Below are 21,327 nucleotides of genomic sequence, written 5' to 3'. Positions count from 1 at the left end.
TGGCAATCACATTTTTTAAATCTGAAAGATTTTGTTCTAGGATTTTTCTTTTTTCATAGCATTCTCTTTTGTTTTATGAATGTAATATTGTCTTAAATCTCTCTCTAAACAGGCCAGGTGCAGTGGCTCATGCCTGTAATCCCAGCACTTTGGGAGGCCAAGATGAAAGGATCGCTTGAATCCAGGAGTTCAAGACTCCATTTTTTTTTTTGAGACGGAGTCTTGCTCTCTTGCCAGGCTGGAGTGCAGTGGCGTGATTTTGGCTCACTGCAACCTCCGCCTTCCAGGTTCAAGTGATTCTCTGGCCTCAGCCTCCGGAGTAGCTGGGACTACAGGTGTGCACCACTGCACCCAGCTAAATTTTGCATTTTTAGTAGAGACGGGGTTTCACCATGTTGGCCAGGATGGTCTCGATTTCTTGACCTCGTGATCCACCCGCCTCGGCCTCCCAAAGTACTGGGATTACAGGCATGAGCCACCATGGCCAGCCTATTTTTCTTATTTTTGTTTTTATTTTTGAGACGGAGTCTCACTCTGTCACCCAGGCTGGAGTGCAGTGGCACAATCTCGGCTCATTGCAACCTCGACCTCCCAGGTTCAAGTGATGCTCCTGCCTCAGCCTCCCGAGTAGCTGGGATTACAGGTGCACGCCACCACGCCTGGCTAATTTTTGTGTTTTTAGTAGAGACTGGGTTTCACCATGTTGACCAGGCTGGTCTTGAGCTCCTGACCTCAGGTGATCCACCTGCCTTGGCCTCCCAAAGTGCTGGGACTACAGGCGTGAGCCACCGTGCCCGGCTCCATTCTTATTTTTAAAAACCTCTCTAAACACATACATTAGAATTTGCAAAACATTATTTTCTTTCACTGAATTATGTGTTTTCTTCAGGATTACTGTTTTGTTTATCTGGTATTTGTTTTTTTGGCAAGGTCTTACTCTATTACCCAGGCTGGAGAGCAGTGGCAAGATCTTGGCTCAGTGCAGCCTCAACATCTTGGGCTCAAATGATCCTCTCACCTCGGCCTCTGAGTAGGTGGGACTACAGACACACATCACCACGCCTGGCTAATTTTTTGTTTGTTTGTTTTTATTTTGTAGAGATGGGGTCTCACTATGTTGCCCAGGTTGCTTTTGAACTCTTGGCCTCAAGTAATCCTCCTGCCTTGGCCTCCCACAGTGCTGGGGTTACAGGCATGAGCCACCTTGTAGGTAATTCTTTGTTATTTTAGTGAAAGATACACTGGATAGCTAGTGTGGGTTTTTTCTGCTGTTATGTGAGAACTGTTCCCCCAGATGGGTAGTAATAACTAACATTTATATAGTGTTTACCTGTGTTCTAGGCACTGTTCTGTGTAACTCATTAAGTCATCTCAACAATCCCTCTATGAGGTAGTTACTATGGTATTTCTTTTTTCTTTTTTGAGACGGAGTTTCACTCTTGTTGCCCAGGCTGAAGTGCAGTGGCAGGATCTCAGCTCATTGCAACCTCCACCTCCTGGGTTCAAGCGATTCTCCTGCCTCAGCCTCCCGAGTAGCTGGGATTACAGGTGTGCACCACCATGCCCAGCTAATTTTTGTATTTTTAGTAGAGACGGGGGTTTCACTATGTTGGTCAGGCTGGTCTCGAACTCCTGACCTCAGGTGATCCACCCACCTTGGCCTCCCAAAATGCTGGGATTACAGGCATTGAGCCACTGTGCCCGGCCATGGTATTTCATTAAGTTCAATATTCCATCAATTGTAAGATGAACCATTATTTTGTTTACTACTAAAAAGGTAAATAATGCTGTTGAAATATGACATGCCATTATGAGATTATAAGACACATACTGATTATGCAGGTATTAAAGATCTTAGAATGAATAAAATAATACATTACTATTGCCATTTTACAAATGAAGAAGCTGAGGCATGGAGAGAATGGATAACTTGTGGCAGGTTACATAGTTAATAGGTAGCAGATTTTATATTTGAATCCAAGCTTTCTGGCTTCAGAATTCTACCACTATGCCTAAGTGCCTCTCCAGGACTCTCCCAAATGGAGACTCAGATGGTGCATAGGAGGGTTTTGAGTTGTCTGGGCTTTAGGGAGATGAGTTAGTTTCTGGCTCCATGTCCTGCAAATGCCAGAACAAAGAGACCTTTAATTTGAGGTGCCAGCATCTATCAAGAAGCTTCTGCTTTCACCACAGGGTTTGACCTCTTCCATTAAAGAAGAGTGGTCTGGATTCCTTCCTTCCTTCCCTCCTTCCTTTCCTTTTTCTTTCTTCTTGCTTTCTTTTCTTCCTTTTTTATTTCTTCCTTTCTTCTCTTCCTTTTCTTTCTGTTTGTCTTTCCCTCCCTTCTCCCTTCTCTTTCTCTCTCTTTCTTCCTTCCTCTCTTCCTCCCTTCCTTTCTTCCTCCCTTTTCCTTCCTTCCTTCATTTCTTTTTTTTTTTTTTTTCACTCTTGTTGCCCTGGCTGGCGTGCAATGGCGCGATCTTGGCTCACTGCAACCTCCGCCTCCCGGATTCAAGCGATTCTCCTGCCTCAGCCTCCCAAGTAGCTGAGATTACAGGCATGCACCACCATGCCAGGCTAATTTTGTATTTTTAGTAGAGACAGGGTTTTTCCGTGTTGGTCAGGCTGGTCTCGAACTCCCAATGTCAGGTGATCCACCCGCCTCAGCCTCCCAAAGTGCTGGGATTACAGGCATGAGCCACTGCACCTGGCCTTTCTCTCTCTCTCTCTCTCCTTCCTTCCTTCCTTCCTGGTCTCGAACTCCTGACCTCAGGTGAGCCACCCGCCTTGGCCCCCCAAAGTGCTGGGATTATAGGCACAAGCCACTGAGTCCCCCAGCCACCCTCCCTTCCTTCCTTTCTTTTCTCTTTCTTTCTTTCTTTCTTTCTTTCTTTCTTTCTTTCTTTCTTTCTTTCTTTCTCTTTCTTCCTTCCTTTCTTTCTTTCTTTTTCTCTTTCTTTCTTTCTCTTTCTCTCTTTCTTTCCTTCGTCCTTTCTTCCTTTCTCCCTTCCTTCCTTCCTTCTTTTCTTTTCTTTCTCCTTCCTTCCTTCCAGACAGGGTCTTGCTCTGTTACCCAGGCTGGAGTACAGTGGAACAATTATGGCTCACTGCAGCCTCAAACTTCTAGGCTTAAGTGATCCTCCCACCTCAGCCTTCCGAGATCCGAGACTACAGGCACACACCACCACACCTGGCTAATTTTTTGTATTTTTTCTAGAGACGCAGTTTCACCATGTTACCCAGGCTGGCCTCAGATTCCTGGCCTCAAGTGATCCGCCCACCTCAGCTTCCCAAGGTGCTAGGATTACAGGCCTGAGCCACCTTACCTGGTCTGAATTCTCTTTTCTTTCTTTTTATTTGCCCGAACTCTGTGCTAGGTACAGTGAGCTGGGGGCACCAAGTGGTGCAGTTGATCCCCATCAGACTTCCAGTTAAGGATGTGTCTCCTTCTCCCAGTCTCTGCATCTTGGTGGGGTAGATGGGCTTCCAAGCATCAGGAGCCCCTGTGGTGGGTTCTCTGTGCTTTCTCTCCTGGTTTGTTTATTTGCATCTTGTCTCATCTGCTTTCTGCCTTCCAGAAACACACATAGGTCTCTCATCTGTTGTTGACCTGCCTCCCATTCTCTTCAGTGTTCTGGCCTTGTTCTTTTTCATACTTTCATTTTGGTGAGGTCTTGGGGGAGATTAGGAGAGATGGAGAAGCCAATGCTTGTGCTCAGTCTTGAACCAGAAGCCCCTAGACCCCTATTTTTAGTGAACAAAATCAGGAGTATAAATGGATGACCACTACATGAGAAAATAAAATATTAACATTATGCCTGGCAGTGGAAAGGCACTTATAAAACCTTCACACTATGTTTGCTTAAAAGCTTTCCTAAATGCAACTGGAGGGACAGGTGATGGGAGGTCCTTACATAGGATTCTCAAAGTACAATCGTATTTTTTAAAGTTCCGACACATTGAGGCTGATTATTTCCTTTACAAAGTATTTTTTTTTTTTTTGAAACATGGTCTTTGTCACCCAGGCTGGGGTGCAGTGGCATGATCATGGGTCACTGCAGCCTCAACCTCCCAGGCTCAAGCAATCCTCTCACCTTGGCTTCCCAAGTAGCTGGGACTACAGGCACTACCATGCCCAGCTAATTAAAACAATTTTTTTTTTTTTTTTTTTTTTGGTAGAGACAGGCTCTCCCTGTGTCGCTTAGGCTGGTCCTGAACTCCTGGGCTCAAGGGATCCTCCCCCAACAGCCTCCCAAAATGCTGCAAAGCACCTGACCTACAAAAATTTTTTTTTTCTTTTTTGAGAAAAGATTAACCAAGTCCAGGCATGGTGGCTCACTCCTGTAATCTCAGTACTTTGAGAGGCTAACGAGGGAGGATCACTTGAGCCAGGAGTTCTAGACCAGCCTGGGCAACATGGTAAGACTGTCTCTACAAAAAATTAAAAATTAGTTGGGCATGGTGGTACATGCCTGTAGTCCCAGCTACTTGGGAGGCTGAGGTGGGAGGATTGCTTGAGCCTAGGAGGTTGCAGTGAGCTGTGATTGTGCCACTGCAACAGAGAGAAGCAGAGAGAGGCAATAGAGAGAGAGACCCTGTATTTAAAAAAAAAAAAAAAAAAAAGGCTGGGTGTGATGGCTCACATGTGTAATCCAAGCACTTTGGGAGCCTGAGGTGGGCGGAACACCTGAGGTCAGGAGTTTGAAACCAGCCTGGCCAACATAGTGAAACCCTATTTCTATTAAAAATACAAAAATTAGCCGGGTGTGGTGGCAGGCTCCTGTAATCCCAGCTACTCGGGAGGCTGAGGCAGGAGAATCACTTGAACTCGGGAGGTGGAGGTTGCGGTGAGCCAAGATTGCACCAAGGCACTCCAGCCTGGGCAACAGAGCAATACTCAATACTCCATCTCAAAAAAAGAAAAAGAAAAAGAAAAAGGATTAACCAGCTGGGCTTGGTAGCGACACATGTTGAAGTCCCAGCTATTTGTTCTTGGGTCAGGTGTCCACTTCTGATCCAATCCACTTTGGCCTGGGGTTGTGGTGGGAAAATGTAGGAAGGAAACTGATTGCTTAGGCAACAGGATAGATTCTCCTGGAGGGAAAATCTCTATCTAGGAGCAATAGGCTATACCTTTAAATAGGCTATACCTTTAATACAAGGACCTTAAGTTGTGTTTTAGGATTCTGGATCATCATTATTATCACACATACACTCAAATCATTACACTAGTCATGTGTCAATGATGGGGACAGGTTCTGAGAAATCCATTGTCAGGTGATTTCATCATTGTGTGCACATCAGAGAGTGCACTTACACAAACCCAGATAGTATAGCCTACTACACACCTAGGCTAGACGGTATAGCCTGTTGCTCCTAGGCTAGAAACCTGTACGGCATGTTACCGTACTGAATATTGTAGGCAATTGTAACACAATGGTGTTTGTGTATCTAAACATAGAAAAGGTAGAGTAAAAATATGGTATAAAAAGTAAAAAGTGGTTATCTTTTATACCATAAATTGAGCCTGCAGGACTGAAAGTTGCTCTGGGCAAGTCACTGAGTGAGTGGTGAGTGAATATGAAAGCCTAGGACGTTACTGTACACTACTGTAGATTTTATAAACACTATACTTAGGCTACACCAAATTTACTTTTAAAAGTTTTTCGTCAGACCATCCTGGCTAACATGGTGAAACCTCGTCTCTACTAAAAAACTACAAAAAGCCAGGCGTGGTGGCACGTGCCTGTAGTCCCAGCCACTTGGGAGGCTGAGGCAAGAGAATCACTTGAACCCGGGAGGCAAAGGTTGCAGTGCCCAGCCTGGGCAACAAGAGCAAAACTCCATCTCAAAATAAAAAAAAAAAAAAAGCAGTTTTTCTTCAATAATAAATTAACCTTAGCTTACCGTAACTTTTTATTTTGAAACTTTTACATTTTGAACTCTTTTGTAATAACACAGCTTAAACACAAACACATTCTATAGCTGTACAAAATTATTTTCTTTGTATCTTTATTCTATAAGATTTTTTCTATTAAAATTTTTTTATGTTTTACTTTGTTAACTTTTTGTTAAAAACGGAGACACAAACACATATATTAGCCTAGGCCTATACAGGGTCAGGATCATCAATATCACTCTTTTCCACCTCCATATCTTGTCCCATGGGAAGGTCTTTGGGGGCAATATATGCATGGAGCTGTCATCTCCTATAATAACAATGCCTTCTTCTGGAATACCTCCTGAAGGACCTACCTGAGGCTGTTTTCAGTTAACTTTTTTTTTTTTTTTTGGAGCCAGAGTCTCGCTCTGTCGCCCAGGCTGGAGTCCAGTGGCTCAGTCTTGGCTCACTGCAACCTCTGCCTCCCAGTTTCAAGCAGTTCTCTGCCTCGGCCTCCTTAGTAGCTGGGATTACAAGTGCATGCCACCACGCCCGGCTAATTTTTGTATTTTTAATAGAGACAGGGTTTCACCATGTTGGTAAGGCTGGTCTCAAACTCCTGACCTCAGATGATCCACCCACCTTGGCCTCCCAAAGTGCTGGGATTACAGGCGTGAGCCACTGTGCCCAGCTCCCCCCACCTTTTTTTTTTTTTTTTTTTTTTAGTAAGTAGAAGGAGTATACTCTAAAATAACAGTTCGGGCATGGTGGTGCACACCTGTAATCTCAGCACTTAGGAAGGCCAAGGCAGGTGAATTGTTTGAGCTCAGGAGTTTGAGACCAGTGTGGGCAACATGGCAAGAGTCCATCTCTACAAAAAACACAAAATTTAGCTGGGCATGGTGGCATGCACCTGTGGTCCCAGCTACTCAAGAGGCTAAGGTGGGAGGATCGCTTGAGTGATTGGCGGCACAGTAGGTTTGTTTACATCAACATCATCAAACACCTAAGTAATGTGTTGATGATGTCACTAGGTGATAGGAATTTTTCAGCTTCATTGTAATCTTATCAGACCACCATTGTATACGTGATCCGTGGTTGACTGAAACACAGTTATGTGACCCATGGCTGTGTTCTTATACTGTAGTTAACCAAGTAACAGTGCCCATTAATACATTTTAAAAGTAAATTTTCAACAAGACTTGAAATATGCCTTTCCTGACATCATTTTCCTGGTTCCCTTTTTACCTCTTTGATTTCTTCTCAGTCATTTCTGTGGACTTTTGTTCCTTTGCCTATCTTGTTAACCATCTGTCTTATCCAGAGGTCCTGTCATCTCCCTTATAAACTCTCCCTCAATCACAACCTCTCACCTACATTGTTGTTGAATAAATGAATGAATAATGACTCTTAAATCTTTATCTTAAGTTCTACATCCTCTGTGCTTCAAATGTTATCCAAATGCTTGCTAAAACATCATAAAGGTACCTACAGTTTATTTATTTATTTTGAGACAGGTTCTCTCTCTGTCACCCAGGCTGGAGTGCAGTGGCACAATCTCAGCTCACTGTAGCCTCGACCTCCTGGGCTCAGCGATCCTCCCACCTCAGCTTCCCACATAGCTGGGACCACAGGCGTGTACCACCATGCCCAGCTAATTTTTTGTATTTTTGGTAGAGATGGGGTTCTGCCATGTTGCCCAGAGTGGTCTCCTGAGCTCAGGCAGTCTGCCTGCCTTGGCCTCCCGAAGTGCTGGGATTACAGGTGTGAGCCATCATGCCTAGTCAGTACCTAAAATTTATGAATGAACTCAAGTTTTCTTCTTTCCTTTTCTACTGGCCTGCTCTGCCTTCCACACCTGCCCTCTCTCCATCACATTCTCTGTACAGGCTGATGCTGCCTTTGCCATTTCAATCCCCCAAGCCTGAAAAGTGGGAGTTTTTTCCTCCCTGTCTCTATCTAATACTAAATCCCAGCCTATTCTGTTTCTTAAATATATAATCTGTTTCCACTATTACATCCCTATTAGTACTGCTTTAGTTCAGGGTCTGTGCTAAGGTTAATTGCCGGACATACTTGAGTTTAAATCCTGACTCACATTCACTGGCTTTGAAACCCTAGGCAAGTTACTCAGCTGCTCTAAACCATCAATCCTCAAACTTGCCTGCACATGGGAACCACCCGTGGAGCTTAAAGAAAATACTGGCCAGGTGCAGTGGCTCATACCTGTAATCCCACCATTTGGGAGGCCGAAGTGGGCAGATCACTTGAGGTCACGAGTTTGAGACCACTCTGGCCAACATGGTGAAACCTCATCTCTACTAATAATACAAAAATCAGCTGGGCGTGGTGGTGCTGAGATAGCACCATTGCTGGGTGACAGAGTGAAACTGTGTCAAAAAAAAAAAAAAAAAAGAAAGAAAGAAAAGAAAAATAAAAAGAAAAATACTGATGCTTGGTCCAACTGCAAGGCTCCTGATTTCACTGGAGTGGAGAGAGGCCTGAGCATTGGGAGTTTAAAAAACCTCCCGTCGGGGAGCTTTCCTTTATCTCTACTGGATAAAGTTCAAGCCTCTTCTTGTGTCTTCTCTATTAGCTTTGTCTCCTGTGTCCCTCCCTTTCAACAACAGCACTGCTTAGAGTTTATGCATAAAACCTCCCTGTCTGTCACCCCCAAGCTTTTGCTCACTTGATCCTTCTGCCTGGAATGTCCTGTTTGCACTCTCTCAGCTGGCTCTTCCCCAGTCTGTATCTTCTCCAGGCTAATTCTTAGTCATCCTTTATCCTTCAAGACTTAACTCAGATATCACCTACTTCGTTTCAGATGTCTTCCTGACCCATCTGTGCAAACCTCATTCTTACTCTAACATGTTGAATTGTAGTTTGTGTCTCTCTCCCACTGGACTCTTTGAGTTCAAGGCTGAAAATCAAAGGTCCTCCAATTTTATTGCAATGAAATAGGTTCAACACAACTCTTGCTTTCTCTATGAAGCCATACTTATGTCTACGTTAGCCCAAATTCATTTCCTTCTCTTCTGTAGTCCTAAAGCACTTGGGAATATATCATCTCTAACCCATGGGTTCTAAGTGACTGAAGGACAGAAACCTTGTCTGTATTCTTTAGACCTTCCCCAAAGCACCTAACAAGTGTTAACTTATAGTGTTGCTTAAAAATGCTCATTGGTTGCTGGAAGCAAATAAAGTTTGGAGAGCTCATCAAGGAGAGTGGGTAAAAATATTAAATGGGGCTGGGCATAGTGGCTCATTCCTATAATCCCAGTACTTTGGAAGATCAAGGTGTGCAAATCACTTGAGCCCAGGAGTTTAAAACCAAGACCAGCTTGGGCAACAAAGAAAGACCCTGTGTCTATTAAAAAAAAAAAAAAAAAAAAATATATATATATATATATATATATGCATGTATACACACATTTTTTATATATAGTTATTCAAAATAGATTTTCCATTATATATATATACACACATATATAATATATATGTTATATGTTATATATATATAGTGGAAAAATCTATTTTGAAAAACTATAAAGATCTATTACTGCTTGTCCAATACAATAGCTACTAACCACATTTGGTTATTAGCACTTGAAATGTGGCTGGTGCAATTGAGGAACTGAATTTTAAGTTTTAATTAATTTTAATTAATTTAAATTTGAAAACTGATCATTGATTTAATTGTTAGAGCCCTTTTAAGTATGTTTGAAATGACCTGGATATGTGAATCTATTTTTTTTTTTTTTGAGACAGGGTCTTGCTCTGTTGCTCAGGCTGGAGTGCAGTGGTGTGATCATAGCTTGCTCCAGCCTCCCCTCCTGGGCTCAAGCAATTCTCCCATGTCAGCTTCAGTCGAGTAGGTGGGACTACAGGTGTGAGCCACCACACACAGCTAATTTTTAAATTTTCTGTAGAGACAAGGTCTTACTATGTTGCCCTGGCTGGTCTGAAACTCCTGGGCTCAAGTGATCCTCCCAGTTTGGCCTCCCAAAGTTTTGGGATTATAGATGTGAGCCATTGCGTCTGGCCTGAATCTACGTTTTAAACTGTCAACTTCATGAAATCTAAGTATAGATCAAGATTTTCCAGTGAAAAGTTAGCATCTAAATTGAGGTGTCCTATAAGTACAAAATAAACACCAAATTTCAAAGACTTAGGTATAATTTAAAAATGTAAAATACATCATTAATAATTTTATATTTATTAATGTTATAATTATAATATTTTGGATATATTGATTTAGGTAAAATAAATTACTAAAATTAATTTTACCTGATTATACTACTTGAAACTTTAAAATTACATATGTGGCTTGAATTATATTTCCATTGGAGAGAGCTGACCTATTCCAATAGATAGGCTTTGCTTTTTGATAATTATTATAATAACTGAATTTCAACTCTCTTTTTTTTTGAGATGGAGTTTTGCTCTTGTCACCTAGACTGGAGTGCAATGGTGCAATCTTGGCTCACTGCAACCTCTGCCTCCTGGGTTCAGGTGATTCTCCTGCCTCAGCCTCCTGAGTAGCAGGGATTACAGGCACCCGTCACCACATCCAGCTAATTTTTTGTATTTTTAGTAGAGACAGGGTTTCACTGTGTTGACCAGGCTGGTCTTGAACTCTTGACCTCAAGTGATCCACCCGCCTCGGCCTCCTAAAGTGCTGGGATTACAGGCATGAGCCACTGCATCCGGCCAACCCTCTCATTTTCTAAGACAGTTTTTAGTAACTAGTGGTAAGTGATTTTACAGATAATTAAGTGGGATTATCTCTTTTGAACTCTTTTTTCTCAATGCAGATCATAATCTACTTTCTCAGCCCAAGGAGCATAGCAGTGTTCAGAAGCATCACCAGGAGGAAATAATTCACAAGTTGGCCATGCAGCTGAGACACATTGGGGACAACATTGATCATAGGATGGTTCGAGAGGTGAGGCTTCAGTTTCCCCAGCCAGGGCCTGTCAGGTAGGAGGAAAGAGCAAACAAAACTATGGCTGCCAAGTGTCTGAGATGCCCAGGAATGATCAGAATTAATGGAATAATGCTGTCTGGATTACCAAATATTAGATCTAAACATTGTGAACCTGAGCCAAAGCTGGCATTTAATCTCATACTTGCTACTCAGACTGTGGTCTGTGGACTGGCAGCATCAGCATCACTTGATTAGATGTGCGAGATCTGAGACTCCAGCCCACACAGTCAGAATCAGAATCTACCTTTTTACACATTCCCCAGGGAATTTGTGTGCACACTGAAGTGTGAGAAACTGTTTCACACCCTCAAAATTGGATGCAATTAGAATCACCTGTTGAGTTTTAAAAACGACAGATGCCTGGGCCCAACCTGGAGAAATTCTGATTTAATTGGCACAAGGTAAGGCCTGGGAACCTGGCATTTTAAAAACTGCCTCAGTGAATCTAATGCACAGTCAGGGAGGAGAACCTGTGCCTTGGACTGTGGTTATCCTCCCTGAATCAGCCCGAAGGGTAGGATGCAGGCCCTACCCTGGCCGGTTTCTTAGAATCTCCTGATTATTATAAGAGATGATAAGGGAAAATAGGAAAGACTAATGATTACTGTTTGAAATTTTGGGGGTGATGAAATCCACAGCTAACTTAGTTTTCCTCCAGAACAACCTGTATTTGGCAGGAGAGAATGATTACATACATGGGCTTTGTGAAAGACGGGGGTGGCAGACCTCTCAGAGCCCAACTTCTTGCCCTTAGATTCAACTATCCTGTGAAGCTTTCTTGGTGCAGCTTCCACCATGCTGTCCTCCACCATGCATGCCACAGGAAGTGTCGTGTCCTCTTTTATACTCAGGTCCAAATGTGGACAACACACAGCCTTTCCCTCAAATAAAACATCCTGGAGACAAAACATGAATGGGAGATCCCAACAATAATGCTATAAAAGCAAGAGGGGGCCAGGTGCGGTGGCTCACGCCTGTAATCCCAGCACTTTGGGAGGCCAAGGCGGGCAGATCACTTGAGGTCAGGAGTTCGTGACCATCCTGGCCAACCTGGTGAAACCCCGTCTCTACTGAAAAACACAAAAATTAGTCAGGCATGGTGGCACACACCTGTAGTCCCAGCTACTCGGGAGGCTGAGGCAGGACAATCTCTTAAACCCGGGAGGCAGAGGTTGCAGTGAGCCGAGATTATGCCACTGTACTCCAGCCTGGATGACAGAGTGAGACTCTGTCCCAAAAAATAAAATAAAATGAAATGAAATAAAATAAAATAAAATAAAGCAAGAGAGAAATAAAGAGAAAATAAACATAGAGAACACAGGCAATCAAATAAACTATTGGATAAGCCAATTTCATTCCAACAAATATTTATTGAATGCCTACTATATGCCAGACTCAGTTCCAGGCATTGGTGGCTACAGCAGTGAGCAGCAGGGCTCATAGAAATGATGTGGGGAGGGGGCAGATAACAAGGCAGAGGAACAATAAACAGCCAAGTCAGACAGGGATGCGAGCTCCAAGCAGGATCAGGGCACACTGACTGATGGAGAGTGACTTCCAATGGGCTGTCAGGGAAGGTGTCTCTGGGAAGGTGATATTTAAGCAGAGCCTGGAAATGAAGGAGCTAGCCATGAGAACACCTGGAGTGGGAAAGTGTTCCAGGCAGAGGGAACAGCCAGTGCAAAGCCCGGCCCCACCAATCTACTTTGTGTCTCTGTGGATTTGCCTATTCTGGACATTTTATATAAGTAGAATAACACAACATGGAGCTTTGTGTATGGCTTCTTTCACTTAATATACTTTTTTCAAGGCTTATCCACATTGTAGCATGTATCAGTATTTTACTTCTTTTTACAGTTGAATATTCTATCGTACGATATACCACATTTTGCTTATCCATTCACCAGTGGTTGGACATTTGGGTTGTTTCCACTTTGTGGCTATCATGTATAATGATGCTGTGAACGTTTGTATATAACTTTTTGCATAGACATGTTTTTATTTTTTTGGGGTACATACCTAGGAATGGAATTGCTGGGTCATGCGACATCTCTATGTTTCACTTTTTGAGGAACTTCCAGACTGTTTTCCAAAGTGGCTGCACTATTATACACTGTGGCCCACCAGCAGTGTATGAGGGTTCCAGTTTCTTCACATCCTTGCCAACATTTGTTATTAACTATCTTTTTGATTGTAGCCATCCTAGTGGGTATGAAGTGTATCTCATTGTGCTTTTGATTTGCATTTCCCTGATGAATAATGTGCGTCTTTTCATATGTTTATTGGTCATTTTTCTCTTTGGAGAAATGTCTATTCATATCCTTGCCCATTTACAATTTACTACTTATCTTTTTATTATTGTAGGAGTCTTTTTTTTTTTTGAGACAGAGTCTTGCTCTGTTGCCTAATCTGGAGTGCAGTGCTGTGATCATAGCTCACACAGCCTTGAACTCCTGGGTTCAATTGATCCTCCCACCTCAGCCTCCTGAGTAGCTGGGACCACAGGCACATGTCACCACACCTGGCTAATTTTTTAATTTTTATTTTATTTTATTTTTTGTAGAGACAGGCCCTCACTATGTTGCCCAGGCTGGTCCTGGATTCCTGGGCTCCTGCCTTGGCCTAGGAGTCATTTGTATATTCTAGATGTAAGTTCCTTATCAGATATATGATTTGCAAATATCGTATCCCATTCTGTAGGTTGTCCTTTTACTTTATTGATAGTGTACTTTGAAGTACAAAAGTTTTGAATTTTGATGAAGTTCAATTTATCTACTTTTCTTTTTGTTGCTAGTGCTTTTGCTTTGGGTGTCACACTTATGTTTTCTTCTAAAGGCTTTTTAGTTTTAATTGTTAAATTTAGGTCTTTGATCCATTTGAAGTTAATTTTTACATACATTTTAGTTAAGAGTCTATCTTCATTTTTTTGCATATGGGTTGTTGTCCCAACACCATTTGGATTTTGTTGTTGTTTGTTTATTTGTTTGAGACGGGGTCTTGTTATGCTGCCCAGACTGGCCTCAAACTCCTGGGCTCAAGAGATCGTCCCACCTCAACCTCCTGAGTAGCTGGGACCATAGGTACATCTCACTGTGTCTGGAGTACCATTTGTTGAAAAGACTATTGTTTCCCTATAAATTGTCTTGGTGTTATGGGATCTTTGGGGTGTCAATTTTCTGGCTGGAAACCTCTGTGGCCATGGCATCTTTTGCCCAAGTTCTTGTCCTGCACCCAGTAAGAATGCATCCAGGAAGAATGAGGTATGCAGACAAGTGAAGGGTAAACAAGACAAAGATGAGCTTTATTGAGTGTTACAACAGCTCAGAGGAGATCCGCAGTGGGTAGCTCCTCTCTGTAGGCAGGTTATCCATTGAGTGTTCAGTTCTCAGCAGAGAGGAGGCCCTGGAGAGAGTAGCTCCTCTTTGCAACTAGTCGTCCCAATGTCTGCAGCTGTCAGTGGAGAGGCGGCCCTGGGAAGGGTGGCTCCTCTCTGCCAGCAGGTCATCTCTGCAGCTCTTAGCAGAGAGGGCAGTTCCTCTCTGCAACTTGTTGTTCCCTCATCCCCAGCTATCAGCAGGGAGGGTAGCTCCTCTCTGCAGCTGATCATCCCATTGTCTCTCTACCCTCTGTCCCGAGGACATCATCTGCCCTGCTCTGGCTGAGCCCAAGGCTTACATGGACCTCAGAGGGGAGGCAGTGCATGCTGATTGGTCGATGGGTGGCCATGGGTGGGCCTGGAAGAGGCACCACCAGTCCCCACTCTGGTCCACAGGACTGGCAGCCTAGCCCCCAGCCTTTAGGCCTTCCCTGGCCTGAAGGTGGGGTCTCACTGGGGACCCACCCCCTTCCACCCAGGAATCAATCTGCCTCCGGCGTCATGCGGGACTCGGCCCCAACCCCTGCTCAGAGATTGGAGCAGGCTCTGGGAGCAGAGAGAGGCCAGGCAGTGGCAGCAGACACCCCTGAGCCTTCAGGGGTAGGGGTAGGGTCCTTCCTGGGGCCCCTGAGGGTGCAAGCTGCAGAGATGCCTGGGTCCTGCAACTGGGAGGGTGGCCACAGTGGCACCCAGGGAGCTCCTGCCCCAACTCAGAAGGGGCTGGGCTCCCACTGGCTCCATGGAGCATGTGGCCCCAGCTGCACCTTCCTGCTGCAGCCAGCATGAGGACAGCAGCCACTGCCATCATTGGCACCCTTGTTGAAAACCAGTGGGCTGTAAATATGAGGGTTTCTTTCTGTACTCTCAATTCTTTTCCACTGATCTGTATAGCTATCCTTATGCCTGCTCCAGCTTTTCTTGCAGAACTTTATAAAGCTGGTTTTGACCTAGACATTTGTTCTGTACTATAAAACTATAAACTTGTACTTTAGAATACCTTCTTTTGTTTGTTTGTTTTTTGAGACAGGGTCCCACTCTGTTGCCCAATTTGGAGTACAGTGGCACTATCTCACTGCAGCCTCAACTTCCCAGGTTCAAGGAATCCTCCCATGTAGGTCTCCAGAGTAGCTGGGACCACAGTTGCCCACCACCACACCTGGGTAATTTTTTTGTATTTTTTTGTAGAGACAGGATTTCACCATGTTGCCCAGCCTGGTCTCAAACTCCTGGGCTCAAGCAATCTGCCTGCCTCGGCCTCTCAAAGTGCTAGGATTACAGGCGTGAGCCACCGCGCTCAGCCTAGAACACCTTTAAATAGACCACAACACATTTAAAAAATAATAGTTTGAAAAATTCCAGCCGAGTGTGGTGGCCACAGTCCCAGCTACTCGTAAGGCTGAGGTGGGAGGATCGCTTAAACCTGGGAAGTCAAGGCTGCAGTGAGCTGTGATCGTGCCACTGCACTCCAGCCTGGGTAACAGAGTGAGACCCTGTCTCAAAAAAAAAAAAAAAAAAAAAGTCCTAAGTTTGGCTCTGAAATGCTGAAGGCTTTGCTGCTTCAAAGTTCAAATCAAGGAACTTTAACAGAATTTCAAGTCTGGCATGGTAACTTTCTTTCCTATATAGTCATCATTTATTTACCTTTTGTACTCTGTTTAATCAAGCAGTCACATCGATTCTCTAGATGCCTTCCTGCCATTGATGTATTTAAAGAAACTTTTATTCTTGATCTTGGAACTGCCTATCAAGCAGCTCATCAAGTTATATTTTTATCTGCTAAATGGATTGTTGTTGAGCTGCCAATTTTTTGCTCTCTTGTTCTTTTTACTTAAGCAAGTGCTCTGTCTTTTCAAAAGTGTTCTGTGTTTCTCAAAATAACATCTTTTAGGCTGGGCACAGTGGCTCACACCTGTAATCCCAGCACGTTGGGAGGCTGAGGCCAGGAGTTTGAGACCAGCCTGGGCAACATAGTGAGACCCCTGTCTCTCTCTCTCTCTCTCTCTTTTTTTTTGAGACCCCTGTCTCTACAAAACAATTTTTAAAAAAATTAGCCAGGTGTGGTGGTGTGTGCCTGTAGTCCAGCTACTTGGGAGGCTGAGGTGGGAGGATTGCTTGAGCCCAGGAATTCGAGGCCGTAGTGAGCTATGATTGTGTCACTGCACTTCAACATGGGTGACAGAGGGAGACCCTGAATCTGAAAAAGAAAAAAAATCTTCTATTTTGCCATTGAGTTGTGTGGGGTTTTGGTTCAAGTATCTTTTTTTTTTTTTTTAATTCAGTTTTTTTTTTAAACCCGGGACATATACTTTTCCTAGATATAAAGCATGTTTTAAAATAGTTAGGCTTCTCATCACTTTTAGAATTTTAAATATGCCTTTGAAATTTTTCTCTCCTTCTGGGTTCTGGAAACTGCTCCCTCCCTGTCCCTATGCCCCTGTCTCTACACCCCAACAGAGTTGTCACCGGGTCTAGGTACTACACCATCCTCTGTGGTTTCTCCACACCTTTTAGAGTCTCTTTATTTAACTCACCTCGAATTAGCCTAATTTGGGTGTGCCATCTGTTTCCTCTGGGAATCTGACTGATATCATAATGCATAGGGAATTTCTCAGTTTGTTAGAAAGAAGGGAGGGAAACAAACATTTATTAAAACATTTTTTCCAGGTACTGTTTGAGACACTTTTACATTTCATTTAATTCCCCCAATAACCTTATGAATTACTGTCATAGGTATTTCAGGAGAAGCAGTGGAGTTTCAGAGAGATTACAAAACTTATCGAAGGTCACTTAGCTTCTAAGTGGCAAAACTAGAATTTAAATATATGAGCATCTGACTCAGTGTTCTATACTTTTTCTTGTCTGCCATGCTGAAAGGAAACTCATTCCGTTTTCCTAGCTGATATCGACTATAAGAGGGGGAGAAAAATCCTTTAATGATTTTCGGTTACTAGCAGGACAAAGTCTAAGTTCCTTAGCCTACTGCTAATGGTTTTTCATTCTTTCCTGAATTCATTTCTTCAACTTATATTGAGCACCTGCTGTATGTCAGGCTCTGTTTAAGTACCGGAGATATGGGAGTGATCAAAGAGACAATATTACGCATCTCACGGAGTTTGTAAGGGAGACAAACAGTATCTACACAAATAAAGTATGTAGTTTATCGATAGAGATACATGCTTTGGAGAAAAATAAAGCAAGGAAAGGGATAAGGAGTGCTGGGGTTTGCAATTTTAAGTAGAGATGTTAAGGGAAGGCCTCATTGAGAAGGTGACTTTTTTTTTTTTTGAAGCATAGTCTCACTCTGTCATCCAGGCTGGAATGCCATGGCACAAAGTCATCACTGCAACCTCTGCTCCCAGGTGCAAGCAATTATCATGCCTCAGCCTCCCGAGTAGCTGGGATTACAGGCATGCACCACCACACCTGGCTATTTTTGTATTTTTAGTAGAGGGGGTGTTTCACCATGTTGGTCAGGCTGGTCTCAAACTCCTAGACTCAAGTGATCCACCAGCCTCGGCCTCCCAAAGTGCTTACAGGCGTGAGCCACCAAGAAGGTGACTTCTGAGGAAAACCTTGAAAGAAGTGTGGGACTGAGCTGTGGATATTGGGGAGGAGGCAGAGGATTGGAGGCAGGAGGACAGCAAAGCGCCTGGGGCAGGAGTGCATCTCGTGTGTTTGAAGAATGGCAAGGAGGCCAGTGTGGCTGAAGCTGAGTGAGGGAGAAGGTCATAAAAGATATGGTCAGGGCCAGGCGTAGTGGCTCACACCTGTAATCCCGGCACTTTGGGAGGCCGGGGAGGGCAGATCACCTGAGGTCGGGAGTTCGAGACTAGGCTGACCAACATGGAGAAACGCTGTCTCTACTAAAAATACAAAAAAAATTAGCCGGGCTTGGTGGTGCATGCCTGTAATCCCGGCTACTCGGGAGGCTGAGGCAGGAGAATCACTTGAACCTGGGAGGTGGAGGTTGTGGTGAGCCAAGATCGTGTCATTGCACTCCAGCCTGGTCAACAAGAGCAAAATTCCATCTCAAAAAAAAAAAAAAGATATGGTCAGAAGGGTGGGTGGTGGGCAGATTAGGTAGGGCCTTGAGGTCACTGCAAGGACTTTTTTTCTAAGTGAGGTGGTGCCATCGGAGGGCACTGAGCAGAGAAGCTGCATTTCAACAGTCCACAGAGGGGGCTGTGCTGAGAACAGACTGCAGGGGGCAGGTGGGGGAGTGTTTGTGTCTGATCCACGGTCTTCTTTTTCTGATGTTCCGACATAAACAGTTGTTACTTTCTGCTCCAAAATACTTAATATTCACCTCACCTCTTTGCCCATCTAAGTCCTAGACATTATTAATTATTATTATTATTATTGAGACAGGATCTCCCTCTGTTGCCCAGGCTGGAGTGCTGTGGCACAATCACAGCTCACTGCAGCCTCAACTTCCCAGGCTCAGGTGATCCTCCCACCTCAGCCTCCTGAGTAGCTGGGACCACAGGTGTGTGCCACCATGCCTGGCTCAGTTTTTCTAGAGATGAGGTTTCACCATGTTGCCTAGGCTGGTCTCAAATTCCTGAACTCAAGCCATTCACCTGCCTTGGCCTCCCAAAGTGCTGGGACTACAAGCAGGAGCCACCATGCCCAGTCTTCTCTCCATTCTTCTAGCCTCAAGGCAAACTTGCTCACCTCTTTGAGAGAACTAAGAAAGTGTTTTGGGAATCCAGGGGAATAGGTTATCAGCCCTGAAAAGAGTGCCCCAATTTACTGATGAGCCCCAGTTTGTTGAGACCAGCCGAGGCAACATAGTGAGACCCTGTCTGCACAAAATATTTTTAAAAATTAGCCAGACATGATGGCATGCATCTGTGGTCCTAGCTACTGGGGAGGCCGAGGTGGGAGAATCACTTGAGCCCAGGAGTTTGAGGCCAGATGGGAAAGACGGTCAGATAGGAAAATATGTCCAGAGGCATTGTGAGGATATGACCATATGGAAGGTACTGTCCTTCAGCTCATACAATTCATAAAGCAACCCAAGAAGCTTGTTTGCAGCATGGATTGAATTAATATTTTCCATTGTGTTGAATTTTTAACTTTGGATTATTCTATCACTTAAAAAAAAAAAACCTTTCTCTGTGTCTCCCTTTTTTCAAATAGGATCTTCAACAGGATGGCAGAGATGCACTAGATCATTTTGTCTTCTTTTTCTTTAGAAGAGTTCAGGTGTTGCTGCATTTTTTCTGGAACAACCATTTGCTGTAAAAGGAAAGTAAAGGTCAAGTGGTCAAGTTCTGTTTTCTTTTTACCCTCTGAGAAACATGAATCCCACTGGGACAGATGGGAAGAACACCCTTCTCCGTCTCCCTCTTTTTGTACCCATCACTGTTGGTCTACACCCAGTTTGTTGAAGAACTGCGGGTTCACGAGCCATTTGTCTCTTCGGAGGAGCTAGCTATGAGATGTCTGCGATCACGTCATAGTAAAGCCCAAGGAGTAATTAGGACCCCAGGAAGCCTTGCTGCCCAGAAAACACCAGCGCTGTGGATGGTCCCAGGGCTCCTTGTGAGGAAACCTTGAACATTTCCTTCCAGGAATGAAAGAGAACCTCGTCCTCAAACTAAAGGCCACAGAAATGGGCACTACCTCCTGGCCCACTCCCTGGGCACCATGCCCTCTGGTGACCTGTTGGCTTCACTCTTGTCACTCATGTCCAGATCTGCAGTGCCAGCTTCTCCTTCTCAGTGACATGTCACCTCCCTGCCCCAATCCTGGCTCCAACCCTCTCTGGAAAATCGAAGTGAAACATTTGTCTCTAATACTCAAATTCACCATATGGCTCATCTCATCTACCTTCCCATTTCCATGCCTAGAGGCCCCATCTACCTTCCCATTTCCATGCCTAGAGGCCCCACTACTACCACTAGCACCGTTGGGTGTTTCCTTCTCAGGCTCTGATTCTACAACATTTACATTCTTTTCTCACCTTTGATCCCCTCACTCCTCTGTGACCCCCTTCAAGTCTTCCTTCACCACTCCAGTGTTTTCCCATACCACTCGACCCTGCTCGAAGGTATCTTTCCCTGCTCTGTCATCCTCTTTTAGGCATGCCTGCTTAAAATCAGGAGTGCTTAGTCCTTGACCAACAGTCCTGCCTTCTAGAAGAATGTAAGACCTGAAAGAGTTATGAATCTATCACTAGGCAAAAACTTCTCTTTTCCTATTGCTGGATGGTTTTGCTATTATTGGTTGGTGGGCCCTTTGCCTGTGGAATGTATTTCACTCATTCTCTCCTGCATGCTGTTAGGCAGTTCTTTCACCTGCATGCTTCTCCTTTTACCTTTTTGTCTACCTCATAGTCCCTCTCTCCCCTCCTTTAAAAGAATTATAAATATTAGGAAAGCTTGTTGTTATAAATTAAAAGTTTACATATGTATCTTGAGTTCTTCATAGGGGAAGTGTTATTTTTAAAAATTCTAAAAATGAAATAAATATTGTTATTTTATTGAGCATGAAACCCCTGTGCATATTTCTTTTTTTGAAGGAGGAACCCCATGGCAGGGTCTAGCCACTTATTCCTGCTCATATTGGTTTGTAGACTTTGATTATACGTAGCATTGACTTTGTCCTTCCAAAGGGAAATGTCTCCATTTTTTAGTCTGTCGCAGGCAGTGCATATTTATTTCTATTATTACTTAGGTTCTGGCTGACTAGCCCTAAAACTGTCTTTTTAAAATTTATTTTGAATAGGTTTTTATTTATATGATTCAAAAATCAAAACAAGGCCAGGCACAGTGGCTCACGCCTGTAATCCCAGCACTTTGGGAGGCCGAGGTGGACAGATCATGAGGTCAAGAGATTGAGACCATTGTGGCCAACATGGTGAAACCCTGTCTCTACTAAAAATACAAAAATTAGGTGGGTGTGGTGGCGCGCACCTGTAGTCCCAGCTACTCGGGAGGCTGAGGCAGGAGAATCGCTTGAACCCAGGAGGCAGAGGTTGCAGTGAGCCGAGATCATGCCACTGCACTCCAGCCTGGCGACAGAGCAAGACCCCATCTCAGAAAAAAAAAAAAATTAGAACAATATGAAAAGGTTTAC

General features: G+C 43.9%; 1 protein-coding gene across 1 annotated transcript in view; it reads left to right on the top strand.

The window, feature by feature from the left end:
* PXT1 (peroxisomal testis enriched protein 1) overlaps nt 1-20,740 on the top strand; it is a 33,928-nt gene extending 13,188 nt beyond the window's left edge. Inside the window, exons 2-3 of the mRNA XM_019029577.2 lie at nt 10,696-10,826; nt 19,387-20,740. Of these exons, the coding sequence (XP_018885122.1) occupies nt 10,696-10,826; nt 19,387-19,491 (236 nt within the window). The 3' untranslated portion in view covers nt 19,492-20,740. The remainder of the gene's footprint in view (nt 1-10,695; nt 10,827-19,386) is intronic.
* Nucleotides 20,741-21,327: the final 587 nt, after the last annotated feature.

This window comes from Gorilla gorilla, chromosome 5, assembly GCF_029281585.2.
Source record: "Gorilla gorilla gorilla isolate KB3781 chromosome 5, NHGRI_mGorGor1-v2.1_pri, whole genome shotgun sequence".
In the NCBI taxonomy this organism is placed as follows: domain Eukaryota; kingdom Metazoa; phylum Chordata; class Mammalia; order Primates; family Hominidae; genus Gorilla; species Gorilla gorilla.
The sequence above is the reverse complement of the archived record's forward strand: the minus strand, read 5'-3'. Positions and strand labels throughout refer to the sequence as shown.